General features: G+C 41.7%; 1 protein-coding gene across 2 annotated transcripts in view; it reads right to left on the bottom strand.

Annotated features, from left to right (window-relative positions):
• PPP1R1A (protein phosphatase 1 regulatory inhibitor subunit 1A) overlaps window positions 1-24,650 on the bottom strand; it is a 106,172-nt gene extending 81,522 nt beyond the window's left edge. For both annotated transcript variants that reach the window (XM_032210643.1, XM_032210645.1), the window contains exon 1: window positions 24,447-24,650. In XM_032210643.1, the coding sequence (XP_032066534.1) occupies window positions 24,447-24,527 (81 nt within the window). In that variant the 5' untranslated portion in view covers window positions 24,528-24,650. The remainder of the gene's footprint in view (window positions 1-24,446) is intronic.
• Between the last annotated feature and the right edge of the window lie 527 nt (window positions 24,651-25,177).

Here is a 25,177-nt window from a genome sequence, read left to right as displayed (position 1 = left end):
CGGCGAATTGGCTTTTTTTTAATGGATTTATGGCTGGTGGTACTTTACTTCTTAAATGCTTCAAGAAACTCCTCGACATCCTCCCCCCTCTGACTCTCCCTAAGTGGATCGTAAAATTTATCTTCTACTAATTAGCCCGTCACGATTTGACATTTTTATTACTTTATACTTGGCTCTGTTTACGATCAGATAAGATTGCACAGCCTGCAAGAGAATAAGAAAAGTGTTTCGAAGTCTGTGAAAAAAAAAAAAAGAGCTTGCAATTTTTAACTGCGACACATCATGGCGTCTCAAAATACCTCTAAGATTTCATTTCAGATTCTTTTTTCCGCATGTAGAGGGCTTTTTGACTCTTATCAAAGGCTGGAAAGAAAATTGGATCATCTGATTTTAAAATATGAAGTAAAAACTGAGATCGTTGAATGTTTAAATGTTCCTGAAATACAAATGGAAAATGTGAGAAATGGTGTCTGGTCTATCTCAGAGGAAGAAAGGAGGGGGGGAGCTATAAAGAAGACTCATTTAAAGAGACAGAGTGCAGGAGGAATGGAAATCCACCCTTGAGAATCAAAGTTAATTTTGGAAAATTTTACAAGCCCAGGACAACATTATTATTTCATCACTGACATTCAGAGTCCAAAGGTGCGAAATTATCTTTGTCTGGATTTGCTTATGAAAACATTTGGTAATTTATCCAACGCGTGGCAATTGGTTTGAGAAGACTTTGCTATTGGAGAGATACTGGCTGACAGATGGACACTGGAGAGATGGACACTGGAGAGATGGACACAGATGGACACTGGAGAGACACTGGCTGACAGATGGAAGAACGTAATTAAAATTAGCTAAATCTGATTACCTTAATGTGTAATAGATATAGCTGAATAATGACTGATATGGATAGTATATATATAATTTGGAACTGGCTGATAGATTGAAGAATACAATTGAAAACTAGCTAAACCTAATTGCTTTTTTTGTAACAGATATAGTTGAATAATAATTGATATTGATAGTAATGTATATAATGTGGAGTTGATATGATAACTAACAATTGGATATGAGAAAACATCTTTAGATTATACATAAAGAGTATTAACTACAATAATTATCACTATTAAAAAAACTAAATAAAATACATACAATTAAATGTTAATCAATACTGGGAAAATGTTATGATATATGATATAATTAAATATTATGGATGTCCAGCTAAAATAGGACATGAGGATTTGATGATAATAGAGGATTCTACAAATAAGTAAATGAATTGTCAGCATGTGTTATGGATTAATTCTTTAGCATAGCTAAGGATGAAGGACGTTTAAATAACCATAGGTAATTAAAACTGGAGGTATAATGATGTTGATATGGTAAATATCCGAGTTAAGATATTTGAATTAATATGAGCTAATGGAAGAGAAGCACCAAAGCATGTTGTAACCAGTTGATATACTTCTTTTTTTTTCATAATAGACACCTGTGTTTTGTTTTGTTTTCCTGCCTTGTCTCTTGTCGTTTTTGTCTTTTTTTGTATTATTTTATTTTTTATTTTTATTTTTTACTTGCTTTTTTTTTTTTTTTGATTTTTCTTTTCCCACGGTGTGGGCAGGTATTGTTCAAGATTATTACTTTTATTAATATTCTAAATAATAATTACAGTTAAATGAAAATGGATATATAATAATGCTTGAGTTAATATGAGTTATGTTGGTTGACTGTGGAGGAGATGTACCAAAACTTATCTGTAATTGATTGATACATTTTCTACAGATGTAAAGAAAGATGCTGTACCTGTTTTAAATTAAAATTAAAAAACATTTATTAAAAAAAAAGAATGATGTGGAGAATTTATTAGCAGCCGCTCATCCATATTGCAGCTCTCCTTCCTATCTTATCTTCTGTGCTGACTAGCTGCTTTCAGGTAACATGGATGCGAACACAGATCAAGAGGAATCCTGTTTTTGTCATTTGGCTCCCTAGCAACTCTTGTTGCACTAAATTCCATTGTTTCCCCTGGAATCTTATTTGGACAGGTAATATGGAATTCAGAGCCTTAGATTGGTCCATTCCATGAGGAAAGTACAGGTAGTCCTCAACTTACAACCACAATTGAGCCCAACATTTCTGTTGCTAAGTGAAACATTTAAGTGAATTTTGCCCCATTTTACGATCTTTCTTGCCACAGTTGTTAAGTGAATCACTGCAGTGATGAAGTTAGCAACAGGGCTGTTAAGGGAATCTGACGTCTCCATAGATTTTGCTTAGCAGAAGGTTGCAAAAGGGGATCACATGACTCCTGGACCTGCAACTGTCATAAATGTGAGTCAGTTGCCAAGCGTCTGAATTTTGATCATGCGACCATGGGGTTGCTGTGATGGTGGTAAGTGTGAAGAAAAGTCACAAGAGGACTGCCTGTATTTAAATAAAGTATTTTCCATTTTGGTGCCCAATTCTGTTACTCTTTTCTCAACTGAAAATTTAAGAATGCTTAGGATAAATAGGGTACATTCAAAAATCCGGTCTGTAGCAAAAGTGTAGTGCTATAAAATTTCAACATTGAATACTCATGCCCAAGTACTTGAGGCTTGGAGGATGAAGTAGGAAGTTACTCAGTTCTGCAGCCTAATATGAGTGAAAAGGGCCAATATAATTCAAACACTCATACAAATAAAATACAAATCTCCTCCAGTGTGTGTGTGTGTGTGTGTGTGTGTGTGTGTGTGTGGTGTGTGTGTGTGTAAGCTTGATGCTTTCTGGCCTTGGTTGTTTCTTGCAGACATTTCATTACCCAAACAAGGTAACATCATCAGTGCTAGTAGTCTATTAACTATTGCTACTAGCATTGATGATGTCACCTAGTTTGGGTAATGAAATGTCTGCAAGAAAACAACCAAGGACCCTTCATTTCAACCCTGAACTACAAATACGATCTTTTATTGTCTCCTCCAGTGGGTCTAAGGCCGTGATAGCAAACCTATGGCACGAGTGCCAGTGGCACGCAACACCCTCTCTGTGGGCATGAGCCTCCTGCTGGACAGCTGGTCTTTGAGTCTTTGCCACACATGCACATATTGGTGATGTGTGTGCAGGGGGGCATGCGCACATGCGTGGGGCAGTGGGGCACATGCAGGGAGCCACACACGAATTACATTTGGGAGATTCAGGAGCACTTTGGGCACTCAGTCTGGAAAAGGTTAGCCATTACTCAATGGTGGGTTCTGGATCCCATTGCAACCATATGAACATGTGCAGCATGTGCACGCACATACGCAGCATGCACACATGTATTTACCGCCTGTGATACTCCGCGATGCCTCCGTGACGCTCCAGCTGCTGGGCGGAGCGTCGTGCAAGCGCTATATGCTCCATGCTTGTGCGCGGAAGCCCCGAAGAGCTCAAATATCGGTAAGGAGCGCAGGCAGGCGGGTGGGTCCTCCAGACCACCGTACCGGAACGGTACCTGGTGCTCCCACCAGGGACCAGTACGCCCATACCAGGGTGTACCAGTCATAACGCACCACTGCCATCACTGGTCTAAGGCAGCGATGGCGAACATTTTTTGATTCATGTGCCATAAGTGGGAGGGGGTGCAAGGGGGGGGTCATGTGTGGGTTTGCCGCACCCATAATGCAACGTAAACACCTCCCCCCCCCAGTGTGTATGCACGCATGACAGGAGCTCCCCCCATTTTTTGCATGCTTTTTTCGCCCTCCCCAGGCTCCAGAGGCTTTATAGGAGCCTGGGAAGGGCTAAAACAGCTTCCCCTCCCCGGAGACCCTCCGGAGGCTTCAGGGACCTTCAGGAGGCTTCCCTGAGGCCTCCAGAGGACTAAAAATGACCCTACTTCCGGTTTGCTCATAGGGTGGTTTTTAGTCCTCCGGAGGCTGGTTTTTAGTCCTCCGGAGGCTTCAGGGAAGCCTCCTAAAGGTCCCTGAAGCCTCCGGAGGGCTTAAACCAACCCTACGAGCAAACAGGAACTTCAGTTTGCTTATAGGGCCAGTTTTTTGTGCTCCAGAGGGGGGGAAGGCTCTTTTCCGCCCTCCCCAGGCTCCTATAAGGCCTCTGGAGCCTGGGGAGGGCGAAAAATGACTTTAAAAAAGGCTGAACTCAGCTGGCCAGCTGACAAGGCAACACCTCATGTACCCTGACAAATGGCTCCGCATGCCACCTGTGGCACCCGTGCCATAGGTTTGCCATTCCGGGTCTAAGGTCTCCACCCATAGAAAAGTTTGCCTGATGCTGCTTCGTAGGATCTGCTTCTCTAGTCTTGTCCCCCTTTATAATAGAGATAACAAGTCCTTGGGACCTTCTATACATACTCTGTGATTAGTTAACAAATACAAAGCTGAATTACTCTAAATGTATAGAGGGTGAATTGCCAGGGCATTTCTGCATGAATCTATATTCTGGATTTGCCTGCTGCCATACCTCCTGTTCTCACACACTCCTGATCCTTGTAATATTTGAAAAGGGCTCAGTCGTTGACTTAATTCTAGCCATGGAAATGGAAGCTGTGTAGAAAATGTCAGGAAACTGCCCATTTCTCAGATGAGGAAAAGATTACAAGGTTTGTGAGATTGTCTTGTGAGTTTCTTGCTTGATCTCTCGGGACCCTGTTATTTCCCTCAACATTAAAAGCAAATAAGCTCCGAAGTGCTCCCAAATGAAAGAAAACATCCCAAAGTATCAGCCTGCGGTTAAGAGGATCCACCCCCTGCTGCCTCAGCAAGATTAAGGGACAGTTTAATGCAATCCTCCTCAGGCAGCCCATTTCATAAGCCTTCTTGCATTCTGAACACAAGACTCAAGAAGCACACCAAACATTGTCCTTCTTTTAACAATTTACTTTAATGGCCAGATTCCATGCTAAGACACAACCACTTAAAACCCATCCAAGCTTAATATTGATTCTGGCATTATGTATCTTATTTATTAACATAACAAAACTAATCCCTTGATCCCTGAGAGAGCTTCTCTCCCCTCCCACTCAGGAATCCTCTTGCCAAAATTTCACACTCTCTGTGATTCCTTGTCAGCACTTTCAAACCCACCCAAAAAGATCAGTCCCTCTATTATTTTACCTTTAAGCATCTTACCCGCATTAGCTGACTAAAATTTTTTCCTCCTGCTTCTCCTCAATATCTTTAAGAACTACATGAGCCGTGGTGGCGCAGTGGTTAGAATGCAGTATTGCAGGCTAATATTGCTGACTGCCAGCAGTTCAATCTGACCGACTCAAGGTGGACTCAGCCTTCCATCCTTCTGAGGTGGGTAAAATGAGGACCCAAATCGTTGAGGGTAAATATGCTGACTCTGTAAACTGCTTAGAGAGGGCTGTAACACACTGTGAAGTGGTATATAAGTCTAAATGCTATTGGATATAATTTCTGTTGCTTTAAGGACAATTTCATCTACTTTTAAATCCTTCTCTAGTTCATTTTTAATACCCCAACCTTCACTATCTGATCCGTCTCATAATAAAACTGCCAATTTTGGGTTCTGCAACCCAACAAGACAGACACAGACTTCAGAGGATAATTAGAACTGCAGAAAAAAACAATTGCTACCAACCTGCCTTTCATTGAGGACTTGTATATTTTGGATGAGTCAAAAAGAGGGCCGTGAATATTTGCCTACCCCTCGCATCCTGGACATAAGTTGTTTCAATTTCTATCCTCAAAACAACACTATACAGCACTGCACTCCAAGACAACTAGACACAAGGACAGTTTTTCCCCCGAATGCCATCACTCTGCTAAACAAATAATTCCCTCACCACTGTCAAACTATTCACTAAGGCTACATTACGATTACTATTAGTCTTACTTACTATTAGTCATCATTCGTATCACCAATCTCCTCCATATGTACCCTATGACTATCATTAAGTGTTGTACCTTATGATTCTTGACAAATGTATCTTGTCTTTTATATACACTGAGAGGATATGCAGCAAAGACAAATTCCTGTGTGTCCAATGACACTTGGTCAATAAAGATTTTATTCTATTCTATTCTAAAGTCGCGCTGGAGTCCTGCGGACTTCGTGGTGTTCATGATTCTGCCCCATGTTTAATTTTCATGACCAGCTAAGGTCTAGATAAAATATCCAGCATAGAATTACTCAGTGTAAGAGAAGTTTATCTCAGATATGGAAAGCCTTTTTTCAAAGGAGTGCTGCATCTGAAATTTAAACAATCCCTTACCATATGGACAAGCAAGAAAACAAATGAATCATTGAACAAAGCAGTCCAGAGTTCTCACTCAAGGCACAAATGACGAGGCACAAAGTATTCTACTTCCAACATATTATGTGAAGAAGCAGCTCTCTGGAGAAAGGTCTGTTATACTGGGAAAGGTTGAAGGAAAGAGAAGAAGAGGTGACCTGCCACAGGGTGGGAAAATTTAGTTACTGTGGTGATGAGTGCAATGCTGGAAGTCTTGAAGGACCAGATTAAGACAGATCAGGGATAGATCTTCATGGAAAAATTTAATTTACCTGGTGGCTGAGAGCTGACACTGGCCCATAATCAATTAGTCAATGTGTAGATGGAGAATTAATTCAGAAACAAATGGGACAGTATTCTAAAGTGCTTCCTTAATTTTCTAAAACCTTGATGCCCTCCCAAAGTGTTGAAGCTTATTCTTTCATCTTCCATCCTTAAATAGCTATTGTCATCCAAGGATGGAAGATGAAAGGAATAAGACTCTTAGAAATCTGGGTGAAAGGAATAAGACTCCTAGAGGTCTGGAGAGCACCAGGATGGAGGATACTTTCTGAAAGTACAGTTTTTCTGGTATAAGTCAAAAGGTTTCCATTAGGGATAGAAGGTTGCCTCTGCTAATAGTAGGTTTATGAAATAATTGATAACGGCTTCAGAGGCTATTGTGGGAACCAGCTGCTTCCGCTTTCTGCCCAAATTCTCGACTTGCTTAAGAAATATTTCTAGTTCTTCAGCAATTTCAGGTTTTTCCAGCTCCAGGAAGATAATTTTGGATGGGAAGTCACCCGAAAGCCCGAGGCCTAAGGCTAGACCTGGACCTTCAAAACATCCAGAAGAAGGCACTGGCTAATCAATCTGTATTATTGCCAAGAAAACTATTTAGATATCTCAATTAAATCATCTGGAATTGTGATTTCTTATAATGCAATCATGGGGATCAGACTGTAGACTAACTATGCCATTCAATTAAGGGAAAGGCATTATATGGGTCATCTGTACTTTTCATCCATGGTTGTACTGAGTATGCTAAAAGATCTGAACAATGTCCTCTGGTGATCTTGACTCAATTCGACACCCCTGTTGTTCTCTGTTCTTTAAAAAACAACAAATAAGCCCAAAAGTGTTCATGGAATCCAAGTACCACAATCAGCAGTCACCCAGAGTTTCCTGAGTACAGCAGGTAATGATGAACCCAGCTGTTTGCAGCACATTCCTTAGAGATATTCAGATGCCCTTCCTTCTTCCATGTGATTCAGAGCAAACAACATAGCAGGAGGGGATGGTACATAATGGTCCCAGATCCTGCTGGAGAAGGCAGCACTTCCTCGCCTAGCCATATCTGAAATCAGCTGGAGAAGGGCACATGAGCCGAGAGAAATATTGAAACAGATGTGTCGAAGCTTCCCCTTGGTGCTAAAGAAAATAGTATATGCACGGTTGCAAACAATGTTTGGAAACGAAGCTGTGCCCAGTGGGATTTCATCCTGTGCCTGACTTAACTCCCTCCTCCTTCCTCTCTACCCTTCAGTTTCTGTCAACAATTCTGCCATTCTCTCAAACGGCTATAAGAACAACATACTATGAAGTTTCAGCGAGGTTCTCTTTGAAAAGAAATAAATCCCGTCAGGGGAGGTGTCTAGAAGCCTTTTCTTTGTACACCATCTTTGCGTAATGCCACACACACTATTTGGACTGTTCGCCATTTTCATTTAAATATATATATTTATATTTAGACTTGAGAGGAAGGAGTTAAGAATTCATTCTATCCTTCCTCCACTCTTAGGCCTCTATACTTGGTTCTCCCCTTGCCTAGTTTTTCCTGTCAAAAATCCTGAAAAATTGATGAGTTATCTAAATTACCCAGTGATCTTAATTCTGCCAAATGAATTCCACATTCAAACTCGGGAGGGAGGCTATTATTGGCCTCCAAATATTGGATTCAGTCCCAGCCTCACTGGATTAGGAGCAATGGCAAGATAATTGATTCCTAAACTCACTTTGAGCAGGATTCATATTTTAGGAAAGAGTCAGATCAACTGAAAAAGATTCTGAGCGGCACCAAGAATGATTAGGAGAAACTGAGGCAGCTGTATTCTTAACCTTTCATTTTCTGGTTATGTTTTAAATTTTTGTTAGTTGCATGCCAGAACAAAAACTTGAGATATAAATCCAATCCCTGAATATCAATAACTGAATATCAGAGTTAGAAGGGACTACTTGTGCTACTGCATTCAACCCCATACTCAGTGTAGGAATGAAAACAAAAGCATTTAGAGACACATGAGTCCCCAACCCCCATAAGAACACCTTTAAAAAAGGCAGGGTGGATTTTAATTAAATCAAGACGATTTAAATCACGATTTAAAGCATGACTTAAATCACTAGTAAGAAGGCTTGTTTTAAATTAAGTCAATTTAAATCATAATTTTTAAAGAGCAACTTTAAATGTCTTCTCTGTACCATAGCAGTTCCTCCTCTAATCCACTATTGACTCACTCACGGTCCCAATGTTGCAGAATATACAGCCTCATGCTATATAACTAAGCTCCATTTTATGCTGAATAAACTAAATTATTAATATATCTTAAATAGAAAACTATCTTAGATAGATTTTTACTCCAAAAGCATTTCATTAAAATAAATTTGATAAAATAAAAAAATCCGATTTAAATAAAAATAAATCTGATTATTTTTTAAAAAAAATCATTGATTTTTATCCAACCTGAAAAAGGGCAATTTTCCACCTCTCCAGGTTACTGGTTCCCTCATCCTGTGTATTTCTACCCTATGAGATTGTCCAGATCAGGAAACAGATTCCACAAAAAGAGTACAACTATATTTTATTGATACAGGCTATAGTAACAGAATCTCACAAGTCTGACTTGCAGAAAACTAGTCTGAATCTTTTTCTAAGACTTTCCTTTTGCTCTGTACTCAGAACATACTTATGTAAACTTAACAGTTTCTGGATAGTTACTCCAAGGTCATCTCCATGGTTCCGACAGTGTGTGATATGCATGTGCAGATATATCCATACCCTTCAAATACTTAAAAGGATGTAAATTGAAAAAGGTTAAGACCTTATTCTATCATCCCTCAGGACAAGATGTTGAATAATGAATTGAAGTCATGGGGGGGGGGAATGCAACTTCAATGGCGGGAGACCTTCTTAACCAAAAGAGCAGTTCATCAGTGGAATTGGTGAATGAAGGAGGTGACAGATTTTACTGGGAGAGGTCAGATTGCTATTTACTAAGAATGCTTTAATTTGGATTCCTCCATGGAACTAAAGATTGGACTTGCAGACTTCAATGGTCCAAACCAGGAATCCTCAAACTATGGCCCGTGGGCCACATACAGCCCCGTCGAACTCATTAATCCAGCCTGTGCAGGACCACAAGAATGCCTTGTCCAAATCGCTCTGCCCACAAGTCGCCCCCCACATTTCGGCCAAGTGCAGGACTTACCTTTTTTTTTTTAAAGTAATCTTTATTGGTTATACATTTTTTAAGAGTAAAACATACAAATACAAATACAATTTTAAACATACAACCCCCCCCCGTGGTGACGGTCATTCACAGCCCACCTTTTTTTTCCCTTCCTCATTGTTTAGTCTCTAAGCAGCATCTTCTCGTTACAAAATTCAGGGATCTATTACAATACCCATGTTCACTTTTAGTTCCCATTGTTAACAACTGCTATTTAACATTCCCTGTTTTAAGTCCCTGCTGTTCTCCTTGTCGCCCACCTATACCATAGATTCCAGCTAATGTTCCGTTTCTCCTTTGTCCCTCAGCCAACCCGTCATTCTGTCCATTTCTGCACATTCATAGATCTTTTTAATTATGGCATCTTCCGATGGTATGGTAGTAGATTTCCAAAATTGTGCATAGGTTATCCTTGCGGCCACAATTATATGTAGGCTCAAATGCCATATAGATTTACTCATGTTTTCTGGTTTTATGCTTAGTAAAAAATTCTCGGGTTTCCATTCCATGCTTGCCCCGGTAACCTCTTTTAGCCATTTTTGAATCCTTCTCCAGTATTTCGTGGCCTCAGTACAAGACCACCAAATATGGTAGAATGTGCCATCCCTTCTTCCGCATTTCCAACACAGTGGAGATAACCCAGGAAACATTTTGGCTAACCTTGTTGGGGGAAGTGCCATCTATAAACCATCTTGTATATGTTTTCTTTAAATGCTGTAGATATTGTAAGTTTAATAGTCTTACTCCATAGGTCCCACCATTTGCCCATTTCAATCTCATAGTCAAAGTTTCTCTCCCATGCTATTAGAAGGTTTTTATCCATCTCTTCTTTAGCATCTTGACAGGTCAAAAATTGATAAATCTTCGATAACATTTTCTTATCTCCGCCAAACAAAATCTTATCTAGCCCCTGAGGGTTTGGGTAGATCCCAAACCCTCAGCGGCTAGAACTTGAAGGTAAGGCCAAAAGTTTTGGCCTGCAGAACTGTGGTGGGTTCCGGCCGGTACAGGCGTACTGGTGTCTGCTGGGAGCAGCAGCCACCTTACCAGAATGGTGCTTTGGAGGCCCCCCCCCACCCGCCCTCGTTCCTTACCTGTATTTAAGCCAACTGAGCCATTTGTGCATGCACGTGCAGTGTACACCATCTGTGCAACACTCTGCCGAGCAGCTAGAGTGTCGCAGGACAGGGGGTGAGCATGCATGCGTAGCCCGTGTGCCTGTGGTGGACGCCTGGCCCCGTCTCAGCATACCAGTTGCAACAAGATCCAGAACCCACCACTGCTGCAGAATTCTTCTGGTGGCTGAGGAGGTGAAAATTGGGGTGCACGGACACCCCAGGAGGCCCAAAAGAGCCCATTTTAGCCTCTTTTTGGCCTGCGGAATGTTTCTGGAGGCGGGGAAGGTGAAAAATGGGGCGCACGGACGCCCCAGGAGATAAAGCTACAAAAAGACCCACAAAAAAAGAATATAAGTAATCAAATGGATTTAAAAAAACATAAACTGAATCTAATAGACAAAGAAGACTTAGCACAAAAAATTAAGAGCTCCAGGCAAAACTTTTTCAAAAATGCAAATAAACCAGGAAGATGATTGGCACAGAGATTTTAAAAAGAGAAAGAGAGAAAGTTAATTTATCAATTGTACATTATCAAAACAAAGAGAAAAAGAAACTGATCCAGGATTATTATGAAAAATTACATAAACAAGAGACCAAGAGGGGGTGGGAGAGAGGGAGGGTAGGAGAGGGCGAGGAGGAGGGAGAGACTGACTTGTTGATTGTAAGCTCCTTGGGGCTGAGAAGAATTGCTGCAAAATTGAGTTTCCTGAAGTGGACCACTAGACTCCTAAACTACTGAAGAAATGATGTAGTAAAAAGAAAAGTCAACTAAAAGAGCAACATGCAAACAAAAACAAATAAAACACCTGACCTCCTAGCCATGCTCACCCAGCCAGTCTGCCCCGCCCCCCAAAGTCTAAGGGACCATGAATTGTCCCCCTGTTTAAAAAGTTCGAGGACCCCTGGTCTACACCATGATTTTTCATGAGGAAAGCAGACCTGTACAACATTTTTTTCTGGGGTGGGGAGGGGGGAGAGAGGGCTTCCACTTAATTCATTGAATGTAGCACAGGCCATAAGGAAAAGAATGCAGCCACGAGAAAGGCTAAATTGGTTTTTATTTCATTACAGTGTAGCTGCGATTAAAACTACATTAATGAAGTACAGCGAACACGATTGCTTTCCCACATTTTTAATTCTGATATATTAAATTCTAGTATTCAGGAGCACATTTGGCTATAACCAAGGTTTTTCTGGCTATGGAACCACAGGCCCGATGCCTTTGTTGCTGTCAGACGATTAAACAACCTCATCGGCACTGTATCTATATAGGAGAAATTTGCAGCTTTGGCTCCTCTCCTGAATATTTAGGCCAATTAACCCTGGAAAAGGCCAAATCAATAGTAAAAGTGAGAAAGAGGGACACTGATTGTCAAAATGAAATCACCGGGTGCCCCTGAATTTTACCACTAAATGTTAGAGAGTCACAAGCTCTCTAGTGATGGGTATCTATACAATTTAATCTTAAGCAAATATAGATGGATCTTTTCCAGATACAATTTTGATGTCAACCCATCAACTCTACTGATGGGAAGATGGGACTCTTTATTTGCAGAGACTTTGCTTTTGTGACTGCAGGCAGGTAGAAACTCTCAACCATGAACTTATATGGTGCCCTTTTAATGATGCCTTATCATGTGCGCTGATTAGCCCAATTATCCAAACACAAGGGCCGTACAGATAAGTTTTATGTTTATTATTTTTTTAGGTATGCTAATACCACATTCACATACTGGGTGGCCAAATATCTTCAACAAGTTATACAATTCCACTAAATGTTTAATTAGTTGCATTGTTTTATTGCCCTATCCCCCCGCCCCTTTCCTATTAGCAAATTCTTGCGTTAAACTCTTACTCTTTTTTACTGGAACTTTTTCATGGTAAGTCTGGTCAAAGATCGCAATAAAGAAAAAGGGCTTGGATTTTACAGGAAACTTAACTTTCCTCTGTCTGGCACCATTTTATTTGCAGAATAATTCCTCTGAAACGCCCTTCAAGATTTGAGCAGATTTATATGGAGCAGGAAAAAATCAATGTATATAGGTTGATCAAAAAGATAATTCTTCCACACTGGGTATTGTTCAAGAAACCAGATATTATATTATGCATGGTTACACAGAAAGACACTACCTAAGGATATTGCTGACTGAGAGAAAAACCTTCAAGAAATTGTGTTTTGCGTGGGAATCAAAGATAATATTGGCATTGAAGCCCTAGAAGTGACAGCATCTGGCAGCATTTAAAATTCAGTCTTTTCCCAACTGATCTCTAGAAGCACCCAGAGGAAGATATTTTTATAGCATGACCCATTCAGAAGACCCTAAGTGAATTATAACAGACTAAAAATATAAAATAGTGCAAAACAACATGCAAACCTCCTTCAAGATGGACACTGGTTAGTAATTAGTGTTAAAAACTTAATGAATTAGGACTATTCTGAGGAAGAGGGATCTGCAATCTGTGTCTGTGTCTGTATGTGTATGTGTGTGTGTGTGTGTGTGTGTGATGTATAACATATAATTGCACCCAACAACCTGGGTCCTCATTTTACCGAAGGCTGGAAGGCTGCATCAACCAGCTGGAAGCTGGTGAGAATCGAACTCCTGGCAGTGATATGAATTAGCCTGCAATACTACATTCTAACCACTGTGAGACCACAGCTCCTACTGAAAAGGCTACCATTGAGAGCACTTGAACCTAATTTTCATTAGTGGTTGATGGGAAACCCTTCTTAAGGAGGGAAATACCAGATGGGCAGGTCTGATCCTGGCACTCAGGTGCCTGATGTATTATGGTACTGTGCTATATAGGGTAGGTAATTTGCAGAAGTGAATGTTGGTGTATGCATCTGTGGGAGCAGGCGTAGCAGGGAGAAGATTCAACAAAGGAGTCATTTATGGATGAATGTGAAACAGTCAAAATATTTACAAGATAATCAGGTTCAAACTTTATCTGCTTTACTGAAAGCGGCAAGATTTAATCTGGTGAGACTAACTTGTTCTGTTGAGGGGAACAGCTCAGATCTCTTAATTTATTGCATCTATTAACAGCCTTGAGCCATATCCTCTGACACCATTTCACTCAAAGGAGTAAATAAATGGCATAGTTTTCACTATTCAATACCTAGTAGACACACTTGCCAAGGAATCAATTTCTGACATTTATAGTATCTTCATAGCATTGTCCTGTCCTCATTACTATTATTTTGACACAGTCATGATGGGATGATTGTAGAAAATGCTATAAATTGTTAGTGGGAGATAGAGCAAGATTGCAAAAAGCTTCCTACAGAATAACAGAGGTGGAAGAGACCTTGAGGATCTAGTTTGACCCCCTGCTCTATCAGGAAACCCTATACCAGCGATGGCGAAGCTTTTTTGGCTCGCGTGCCATAAGGGGGGAACGCAGGGGGGGTCATGTGTGGCCGTGCTACATTCATAATGCACCGTGCGACCCTCCCAGTGCGCATGCACGCAAGAGGCGCTCCCCCCATTTTTTGCATGCTTTTTTGCCCTCCCCAAGCTCCAGAGTCTTTATAGGAGCCCGAGGAGGGTGAAAACAGCCTACCGGAGGCTTTATGGACCTTCAGAAGGCTTCCCTGAAGTCTCCGGAGGACTAAAAGTGATCCTACGAGCAAACCGGAAGTGATTCCGATTTGCTCGTAGGGCTGTTTTTAGTCCTTGGGAGGCTTCAGGGACCTTCAGGAGGCTTACCTGAAGCCTCCGGGGGACTAAAAAGACCCTACGAGCAAACTGGAAGTGATTCCGGTTTGCTCGTAGGGCCGTTTTTAGTCCTACAGAGGCTTCAGGGAAATCTCCTGAAGGTTCCCGAAGCCTCCAGAGGGGTTAAGCCAAACCTATGAGCAAACTGGAAGTGATTTCCGGTTTGCTTGTAGGGTCGTTTTTAGTCCTCCTGAGGCTTCGGGGAAGCCTCCTGAAGGTCCCTGGAGCCTCCGGAGGGCTAAAACTGACCCTATGAGCAAACCGGAAGTCCCTTCCCAAACTTCTGGTTTGCCCATAGGTCTGTTTTTTACACTCCGGAGGCTTTAGGGAAGTCTCGGGAAGGGGAGGCTCTTTTCGCCCTCCCCAGTCTCCTATAAAGCCTCTGGAGACTGGGGAGGGCGAAAAATTGCTTTTAAAAAGGCTGAACTGAGCATGCGCACGCTGGCCAGCTGACAGGGCAACGCCTCGCGTGCCATAGGTTTGCCGTCCCGGTCCTATACCATTTCAGATAAATGATTGTCCAATCTCTTCTTGAAGACCTTTAGTTTGGAGCACCCACAACATCTGAAGCCAAGTCATTCCACTTGATCAATTGATCTATTTGTCAGGAAATTTCTCTTTAGTTGTAGATTGGTTCTACATTCATTGCCAATTAGCCACAAGATAGTCCTTTGTCTGAAATCACTCCGTTTTGTAACAATACTGCTAAAACAAAGGGGAATACAGGATCCCACAGAAGGATGGAAACAGGCTAAAACGATGAGGAAACACTGTAAAAAAAAAACTGTACATGAAAAGAAGGGATCCTGTTATCTCCCAGATGAACTGGACTAGTTTGTCCACTGGACAAACTATAAGACCTATACTTTTAGCATGCTGCTTGAGCTTGATGGGAATTGAAATCCAGAATGCTGGATAGGTCACTGACTTTAGTCATAGCACTTATACACCATTTCATAGGGTTTTACAGCCCTCTGTAAGCAGTTTACAGAGTCAGTATATTGCCCCAACCATCTGGGTCTTTTATTTTTCCAGGATGGAAGGCTGAGTTAACCTTGAGCCGGTGAGGATTGAACTGCTAGCAGTTGGTGGAGTTAGCCTGCAATACTGCACTCTAACCACTGCACTGTCACGGCTTTAATTCTAAACTGTAAACTAAACGGTAAACTAGCATTGGAGATGATGTTTTGTTATTTTATTTAAAATGTATTTTTAAAAAAATGAAAATTAATGCATTCAAACAATTTCAAGATGCTAAGCACCTGCTACTCATATCAGATTTTTGTATTCATTGGCTACGGCACATCAAAGTGTCCCACAGTTATAATTCTTACTGAAGAGCTGGGTCAAATCTGTATGCACATTTCCTTCTTATATATTTTATAAAGGCTAGAAACTTGGTTTATTTTAAAAATTACGGTAATTGAAAAGAGCAGAGGCTTAAGAAGTAGCAGGGAAAATAGCAACATTCTCCAATTCCTGCCTTAGCGCTCAGATTCAGCAGCTAATGAAAGAAAAGGTTTTATTTTTATTTTCTTTTTGGAACTTTATTTCTAGTGGAATATACACAATTCATGGAAGATAAACCAGGAAGGTTATATTGAGACATGATTGTCAGTTTTGTCTGTGACATTCGTCCCCCCCACCCCCTCTCTCTTATTGCATGGATTAATGTCACCACTGCTATTATTAACTTTTGGCACTTAGATGGCTTTCTATAGATTTTAAGAGTTCTATTTAATGGGATGCAGAAAGAATGAGTTTCATTAGGTGTTTTGGGAATTACCTTCAAGCCCTCCCCACGCTCCCGCCAAAACTGCCCTTTGAAATCTTCAGTTTTTGCTGTAGTTGGTTAAATATGTTTACAACCATTGGAAACTGGGTTTAATACACCGCCTTGTCCTTTTGCTCTCAAGAGATCGCATGGCCCTGAAATATGATTATCCCCTGCTATTTCAGCCTGGCAGAAAGGGCTGCCAGTTATTTCACAACAGTTGGGTCTCTTCCTTCTTAAAGCATAGTGCACTGCCGGCCAGCAGTATACCGAATCCAATTTCCTAGAGATTATAAATAAATAGTCTCCATTTTATCTCACTTCCAGATATAATGATTAAGAATTAAGCATCACAAAAATGCTGCATTGATGCTGCATTCTGGATATCTATCTATTTATTTCCTTTTACTTCTTTTCATACACAGAGTGGATCGTGATGGAAAAACAGTAAACAATCACATACTTACCAGATAAAATCTACTCATTTGTCCTTGGCTGATGAACTGGAAATATCCTCTACACAGATTGTCACCAATGATAAAGCTTCCTTTTTTGACTATGGCGATTCTCAGTCATCCAGGTCATGGTTGTCCCAAAGGTGCTTTTTCAAGAGGCGAATGGAGTTCTTCCAGCTGCCTCTTGAAAAAGCAGCTTTGGGACTTCCTTTTTTGAGGACAATAAAGCTTATATATTTTTAAAGCTTGCCTTCAGAACGATGGTGGTATTCAAACCTTTTTACTTCTGGTTCTGTGGGCGTGGCATGGCTTAGTGGGTGTGGCACCCCACTCCAGGGGAAGGATACTGCAAAATCCCCATTTCCTCCCGATCAACTGGGACTCGGGAGGCAGAGAATAGTTGGGGGTGGGGCCAATCAGAGGTATTTGCCAGTTCTCTAAACTACTCAAAATTTCCGCTACCGGTTCTCCAGAACTGATCAGAACCTGCTGAATACCCCCTCTGCTTCAGAAGTTGTAGATGCTTCATCACTGGAGGGTTTTAAGAAAAGACTAGGCAGACTGTAATAGTATAGGCCAGGGCCTCCTACCTGAGCAGGGGGTAGGACTAGAAGACCTTCAAGGCTCCTTCCAGCTCTATTCTGATTGAAATACATCTACCTAAGCCACCAGAGTGGGGGGGGGCAGCGTATGTTACAGGTCCCCTCTCTTAAGGACCAAGAAGAAGGGCCTTCACTCTGGAATACCAATCCTGCAGAGATAAGATTGGCTCCCACCTTAATGTTCTTTCAAAATGTCTTGGAAATATGGGTTTGTTACAGGGGTGAAATCCAACAGGTTCTGGAGAACCGGTAGCGAAAATTTTGAGTAGTTTAGAGAACTGGCAAATCCCACCTCTGGCTGGCTCCAGAGTGGGCTGGGAACTGAGATTTTGCAGTATCCTTCCCCTGCCATGCCCACCAAGCCACACCGCACTCACCAAGCCACACCCAGATAATCGGTAGTAAAAAAAATGAATTTCACCACTGGTTTGTTAGTGGGCTTGGGTCTCCAAGGTGATAGAGAGTCCATCAAGTGGTCTGTTTGATGGTTTTTGTCAGAGGTGTGGAGGTTTATTGGGTTTTATATTTGGGGTTTTACTTCTATAGGTTGCTCAGAGTCATCAGGAGTCAGGCGGCCATATAAATCTTCTTAATAAATAAATACCATTCTATACACTGAAGATCATCTCTCATCTGGTATGCTGGGATTCCCATTCCTATAATTCAGAGTCTGAGAATAACAGTCCACAAATCCCTGGAAATGTAATAGTTTATTCTTTGAAACATTTAATTCTCTTACAAAAGTGTTTATGCCAACTATGCTTCTGAGATAGGTTTCAAGACCATCATGACACGGCAGTTCCGTGGAAGACCATTTCCAAGAAGTGGGGGCTAGAAGACTAAGACGAGTGAGGCCCCATAAAAATGTGTGCTGTTCTAAAAAGGGCTCATCCTTAAACCTAATGGCCTTGATATATTAGCACACTGATTTCTTTTCATCCAATTCAGATATATCAGTTAGGGTTATATCATGGCTCATATAAAATGACAGGCCTGGATAAGGATATCTATTCAACCCAGGGGTGGGCAATTCATTTTAGCAAGGAGTCACATGAGAAATTGGGACTATTGTGGAGGGCTACCCTTGCTGCCCTGCCCTGGTGTCACCCCCTCTGGGGAAGCCAGCACATTCCCTCCGCCAACCTCACACCAATGGCCTTACCCCTGACATATCCAACACTCAAGCACTGGTGCCACCAATGCTGTCACCTGGAATGGGACAGCCCATGAGCCAGTTGTGGCTCATGGGCTGTAAAATGCCCAGGTCTGTCATAACCTATTTCTTGTTGATAAAGAAATTCATAAGATATCAATCTTTCAATCTGGTGTCAGCTAAAGGCCTGTAAATGTTGTCATCATTTATAAAATCATGTCTTAACTTTGATCAAATAAATCAACTTTATGTTTCTTCCATCTATTTCTGAAAAATCTTAATCTTTATTTAAATATTGTCATAGGATATGTTTTTTCTTCAATTCTTCTTTGTTCCAACCCATAGGTTACTTTGATGAAGGCTTTTAACAAACCTCCTTTGTAAATCCAATAAAAAGACATTATCAAAGTCATCACCCTTTCCTCTTTAAGTTTTAAAACTTGAGCCAGTTTCTTTTGTTCATCCAGCAAAAAATCCATATCCAGGCCTGTCACTTGTATTCCCATTTTAAATAACTTCTGTTATATATTCCACACTTTTTAAAATCCAATATTTCTGATTCTTCTATTTCTGCATTAAACAAAATTTGTTTCATATTTGTTATTCCTTCATTAACTAGACTATCCATGGAAACAGACCTTGTAACTGATATTGTTGATTTTGTGGTTACTAATTTCTGGTCCCATTCTTTAATATTTCAAATATTATAATGTGTTGTGTCATTTTGTAAATTCCAATACTGACCAAAATCAAAAGTAGGTTTACACTTTTTTTCTTTTTGCCTGGAATCTTTAATCCCCGCTAGTGTCCAATTTAAATGATGACGTCTATAATTTGTATTGTGACTTACAGTAGACAAAATTAATTTTAGTTATCATGAAAAGCTATTTTATATAATTAGTTCCAAAATTTTATATTAAAAGTTTTGGGGTTTCAAATATGTTTGGAATCTTAACTTGTTTATAATTTTCTTAGTTTAAAATCTTATTTAGCTTTTTGGCATTTTTAAAAAACATCTTTAGGTTCCTAAACTTACAGTTAATTTTTCCTTTGTTCAGAAATAAGATAGACATTCTAGATGGCTTTTCAAGCTTGTCGTTTTGAAGTTCTCTAATTGTTTAAGATAGATAAATAAGCAATTTCCAAAAGCAATTAGAAATTAGGATTAGCAAACTTTGAGTCCTTTAAAAGGCTCTGTCATGTTTGTGAGTAACATGACGGCTAATGTCTTCATCACCCAGAGCTCATACCCGGGGAATCTATATCATGCAGTTTCCTTGCACGGAACAGCCTTCAGGAACATATTTGGGGGGTCTTCTGTCCTCTCCTTCTGAAGAACTGGGTAACTCACTGGTTCTTCAGTCTTTGCCATGCTCATTGTACCTTGACATGGTCCCTCAGAAACCCTGGGAGAACACTAATCCCAATTCCAGAAACATTTGCGTTCAATTCCTGAAATCTCTAATAAAAAGTGTCAAGAATCAGAAGAAGGGAAGGAGCCCTAGCTGATTTGCTTGAAGTTGAACAAACAATTGACTTATTCTAAGAAATTCATCAAAGTTGATTCACTCAGCATCCCTTTTTCTAATATTTTAAAATAGTGCTGGCTTTCCGTAATAGTTTAATATATACTCAGGTTGCTGACAAATCCAATACCACTTGGGAGGAACTTCTACAAAACCACAATATCCAAACTATGGTAGTTCAGCTGGCTCGGTGACAAGCAAAACTATAACTAAACTAAAAACTAAAATTGAAACACTACATACCATACTTCACCTGCTTCAAATCAAGACCACCCATGCTATTCCATAGAATGAGGCAAGGCAAGAAAGTTAGTTCAATTCCAGGAAATAAAAGGCAAAAAGCAAGGTCCAGCATATACTGTGCAATGTGGCCACAAATCAATAACAGACCAATCAGAGACAGAATGAGAGGCTCTGCTTGTGCTTTGGGTAACTGGTGTTGAATTATGGGTGGTTTGGGGGGGGGGTTGTTAATGAAATTTATAGCCCTATTTCTCCCTCTAATTGTAGCCACATTATGTTTTCCATTCATTGCTTGAAGAATTAGAGTCTGGAACCATAAAGCAGACAATTTCTTTCTCTCCCCACTCCTCCCTTCCCTCCTCCCTCCCTCTCCCTCCTCAGACTCCAATTATATTCAACCCTGTGCAGATTGATACTTATCTCTTCCCACCTTTGACAATTGTGCCATTTGCCTACACCTAATATACAGCATCTCTCACTGAAGGACCAAAGTTTCTCAATATACCTATGAAGGAGAATATTTGTAGCTCAGGATTGAAAGCACTGAATATTTGTAGCTCAGCACTGATGACGTTACCTAGTTAGAGTAATGAAACGTCTGCAAGAAAACGAACAAGCCCAGAAAGCACCATGGACCCCTCATTTCTCAATATAGTCAATTCACATATTCTCAACTATGAGTCGCCAAGCTCCAAGTAATCAAAACGATAGAAAATCAGAATGTGGGGCAAGGGTGCCTAAACCAATCCTTCATTTCCAACAAATTCTTCTCACTACTCTTGCTGTCATCCAAAGCTAAACCACTCCACCTTAGCCAAATCACCACACCTCTGAAAAGGTACTCCGTTTCCCTGAAAATAAGACCTCCCTGGATAATAAGTCCAACTGGGCTTTGGAACACATGCGCTAAAATAAGTCCTCCCCCTAAAATAAGTCCTCCCCCAAAATAAGTCCTCCCCAAAAATAAGCCCTCCCCCAAAAAATAAGCCCTCCTCAAAAATATTGCAACGCAGCAGCAGCCATGAAGAGACCACGCTCACCGCCTCCTGCACAGAGGTGGGTTTCTGTCGGTTCAGCCCGGATCGGGCAAACCGGTAGTGGCAGCGGCGGGAGGCTCTGTGCATGCGTTGTACATGCACACGAGCGAACCGATAGTAAAAAAAATGGAAACCTACCGCTGCTCCTGCACCTCAAAAATAATAAGACCTCCCTGAAAATAAGGCCAAGTGCTTATTTTGGGGGTCAAAAGAAAATAAGACCCTATCCTGTATTTTAATTCCACTGGGAGACCTTCAATCAGGCAACTGCAGGCTGTAGGACCAGTAAAGAATCATGGTGACCCAGAAGACCAAGATGTTCACTCAAGGAAAGAAGAAACCTGGGGAGGAGGTAAGCTTTTGGTAATGCAGCAGAATCACCTGGGTTTGGCTAAATCAAAAAAAATCTAAGCCCAGGACTGTGTACACTGGAAGAAGGCCATCCAGATTTTCTTTAAATACAACTCCCAACCTCCAACTCTTTTAACTGTACTCGAACTTAAGGATATTTTCTGTTCTCTAAAGAAAGAAGCATCGGGCTTTTTTCAGGGCAGCCTTGCTTTCTTCAGGTAGAAGAATGGCATCTAAAGCAGGCTTACTTTAAGATTTTAGATCCTTTCCAGAGGATGGTACTATGGAAAGTAGTAGTAGGGGAGGAGGCAGGGAAAGCAAGAGGTCAATTAAATTAAAAAACAGTGACAGTTCTGGGCCACAAACAGTCTACCTGTAGACGAAAGCACTGAGGAGATTTTGGTCTCTTTTGTTCTAAAGGTCAGCTTTTATTAGCTTCTCTCAAAAACTCTCCTCAGGGATACTTCCCCAGAAAGAAACAAGTCTCTGAGCTGTCCCTTGTTGACAGTGACTGCCTGTGCAAAAAAAGCTGGTGAAGTGAAAAGATGGGGAAACCTGCCACAGCTGACTCTCCATCTTGTCTGGACCGAGCACACAGTCAGTTCCTATGCAGGAAATCCACAGCTGCAGGCTAGACCCCGTTTTCTTTTTTTAATTGTGCCAGAAGAAGGTAATGGCAAATAATTTCCATATCATTAAGAAGAAAACAGCATGGATGTATTTATGAGGTTATAAAAGGTCAAGCTCAACTCAAGAGAGATTTTAACTCCTTTTTTTTAAAAGCTTAAGACAGAATTAATATATCAGCAACAGCCTGTCCTTCCAAATGCAGGCTCAAGCTAGCCTGAGCAATTTCCCTGTCTTCTGCAATGACGGCTATTGCTTGCAGTGATGTGAAGGTTCAGAGTATATTGGGGCTCCTAAAGATGACTTAATCCATAAAGGTGACTTGTTGCTCAGAGGAGGCACCAACCCAGTATAGGATAGCAAGTTCTATCCACCGAAGTGGATCAAAGAGCTAAAAGAAAAAGCACTGCAGCTGGAAAAAAAACATTAACTTTACTATTTATCCCAAGAGCTGGAGAGCAGGGCAGGGGAACCGGGAAGGCTGCAGATTATAAAGGTGTTAATTTAACACCACTGGAGAGACCTTGGATTATCCCCCCCCCCTCCCAACTATTCCCATATGGCTTCCTGTGTATCCATTTTGAAGCTAAGCAACAAAATCAAGCTCATTAGAACCTAATAATGAAATTGCAACAAAGCTAGAACAATCAATATGTAACATAATGAAAAAAGGAAGTGGGAAAGGGGTTAGGGAAGACAACTCTGTTCCCTTAAAGAGCTTCCAACGGAAGACAAGAGTATCAGTAAATCAGGGGTGGGGGTGGGTGGGAAGGCAGCTTGGATTTATAAGGAGCAGCTTCATCTGCAGGGGAAGCTCCTCACAGCAGCGATACAGGCATGATCACTTTCTCTCTCTTTCCAGAGGATGGTACTATGGAAAGTAGTAGTAGGGGAGGAGCCAGGGAAAGCAAGAGGTCAATTAAATTAAAAAACAGTGACAGTTCTGGGCCACAAACAGTGGGAGCTCAGAATTCTGAAGACTTGCAATAACTGTGTAGAAGAGGGGAGTTTGGCTACAGTCACAGAACAATGTATCTCCCCAAATACGCCCCGACTGAGCTCTTCTGATCAAATGGAAGCAGCCTGCTACATTTGACAGCCCCAACCCCATAACATGCCATCTCCCTTCCTGCCGTAACCCAGAAGAAACTCCTCTGGTTAGCTATTCCCTGCTTACAGTGTTAGCAAAGCCTAATCCTAATATATCAGGGCTGTCCACGGTGAGCTCCAATTTCCCAACAGCATACTTGTACCAACATACAGGGGTCCCAAGCAATCCATGATCTAGTGGTCTATTTTGGCCAGCTTTGTCTTTAACCAAGCCTACCGCTAAACCTTGGTTAATTTTAAGGAATGGTTTAGTTAATCGATGATGATTGTGTGAATCCAAAAGATATGAATTAAGGTAATTGAACCAGGTGAAAAGTCTGTCATGTTGCCATGCTTGGGCATTTGGGTGAATGTAAGGAAAGGGAGCGTCACAGTAGGGAGAAAATGCTTAACCTGGATAAAACGCCAAGGGAAGACTGCAACTAGACCTATACCCAAAAGAAGGTCCCATTACTGACAGAGTTTAAGCCAATCTCAATCATTGATTCTAACCAAGATGGCAATGTCACCTCCAGCATGAAAGTCAGCAATATTCTCCAAGCTAGTAGTTGGGAAACATAACGAGAAAGAGACTATTAAGGGGGCTTTCTGGGGGAAACTAGCAGATTTGGAGGCAACCCACGTGCTAAACCCAAAGACGGACGTTTTGGAAATCCGCCAGGGATCACACACGCTAGGAGTGCAGATACTTTAAATCTGGCGATACAACCATTCTTCTCAGGGATGATGATGATGTTCCGCATGTGCCCAGCGGCTGTCCTTAACACGCTTCCCTAGCACTGAATCTCACTGGAAATGCACGGGAAAACGCGTGTTTAGGGGGACAGGGAGTTACAGGACTACTTTCGGACGATGTCCCGAGATTAGAAAGCCCACCTAGAAAACAGATCCGAGTCAAGGTTAACCTCGGGCTGAGGCTTACTTTCCGTTCAACTTGTCATTGGGGGAAAGTGGGGGAGAGGCTATATAACCCCTAAAAAAAAGTAGGCGCTCCCGTTAACGTTGCTAACCAACCTGCTCCGCTGCCTCCGGGTCGAGATGAGGCTCCAGCAACGGGACCGTAAACTGGATCTTACGGGGACTGTTGGGTTCCATGCCGGCTCCGTCCTCCCGGGAGAAATCGATGGCGCTCACCCAGCCGCGCTCGATAATATCTATACCTTTGCTCCCTCTTCCCTTCGCCAGTCCGGTCTGCGGGCGCCCCGCCACTCGCTTTCCCACCCAGGGCGCTCGCACCCGCCTTCCCCGCGAACGGCGCTGCGATTGGTCGCTCAGGATGCCCGCCCGCCCCGCCCTGCGAGACAAGCGCGCGCACACACACACACACACACACACACACACACACACACACAGACCGCGGGAAGGTGGGGGGGGGGAGGCTGGGGAAACGAAGGGAGGCGCTCGCGCTCGCGGGGCGCCTTGAGGGAGCCACGATATGGAGCGATGCCCTCACAAAGAAGCACACGCGCCCGACCTCGGGCCTCCGAAGCTTTACACCTGCTTTGCTTCTGCGACCTATATTTACCTAAGAGTAAGCCTCCCTGAAATCAGAGGGGCTTACTCCGAATCGCCGGATACCGGATGGCGTTGCAGTTATTAAACGAAATGTTCTGAGCCTCCATGTGCTTTGTTTCTTGTTTTATTTTATTTTTTTAAAAACCCAACCTCAGTTACTTAGCGGGATCTGCCTTCTGGCAGCATCAAATCTCTCTGCCGATTCGTCCCTGAGCCAGCTCCCTAAGGAA

This window comes from Thamnophis elegans, chromosome 2 (genome assembly GCF_009769535.1).
Source record: "Thamnophis elegans isolate rThaEle1 chromosome 2, rThaEle1.pri, whole genome shotgun sequence".
Lineage (NCBI taxonomy): Eukaryota > Metazoa > Chordata > Lepidosauria > Squamata > Colubridae > Thamnophis > Thamnophis elegans.
Note: the sequence above shows the minus strand (reverse complement) of the source record. Positions and strands in the feature narration are given on the sequence as shown.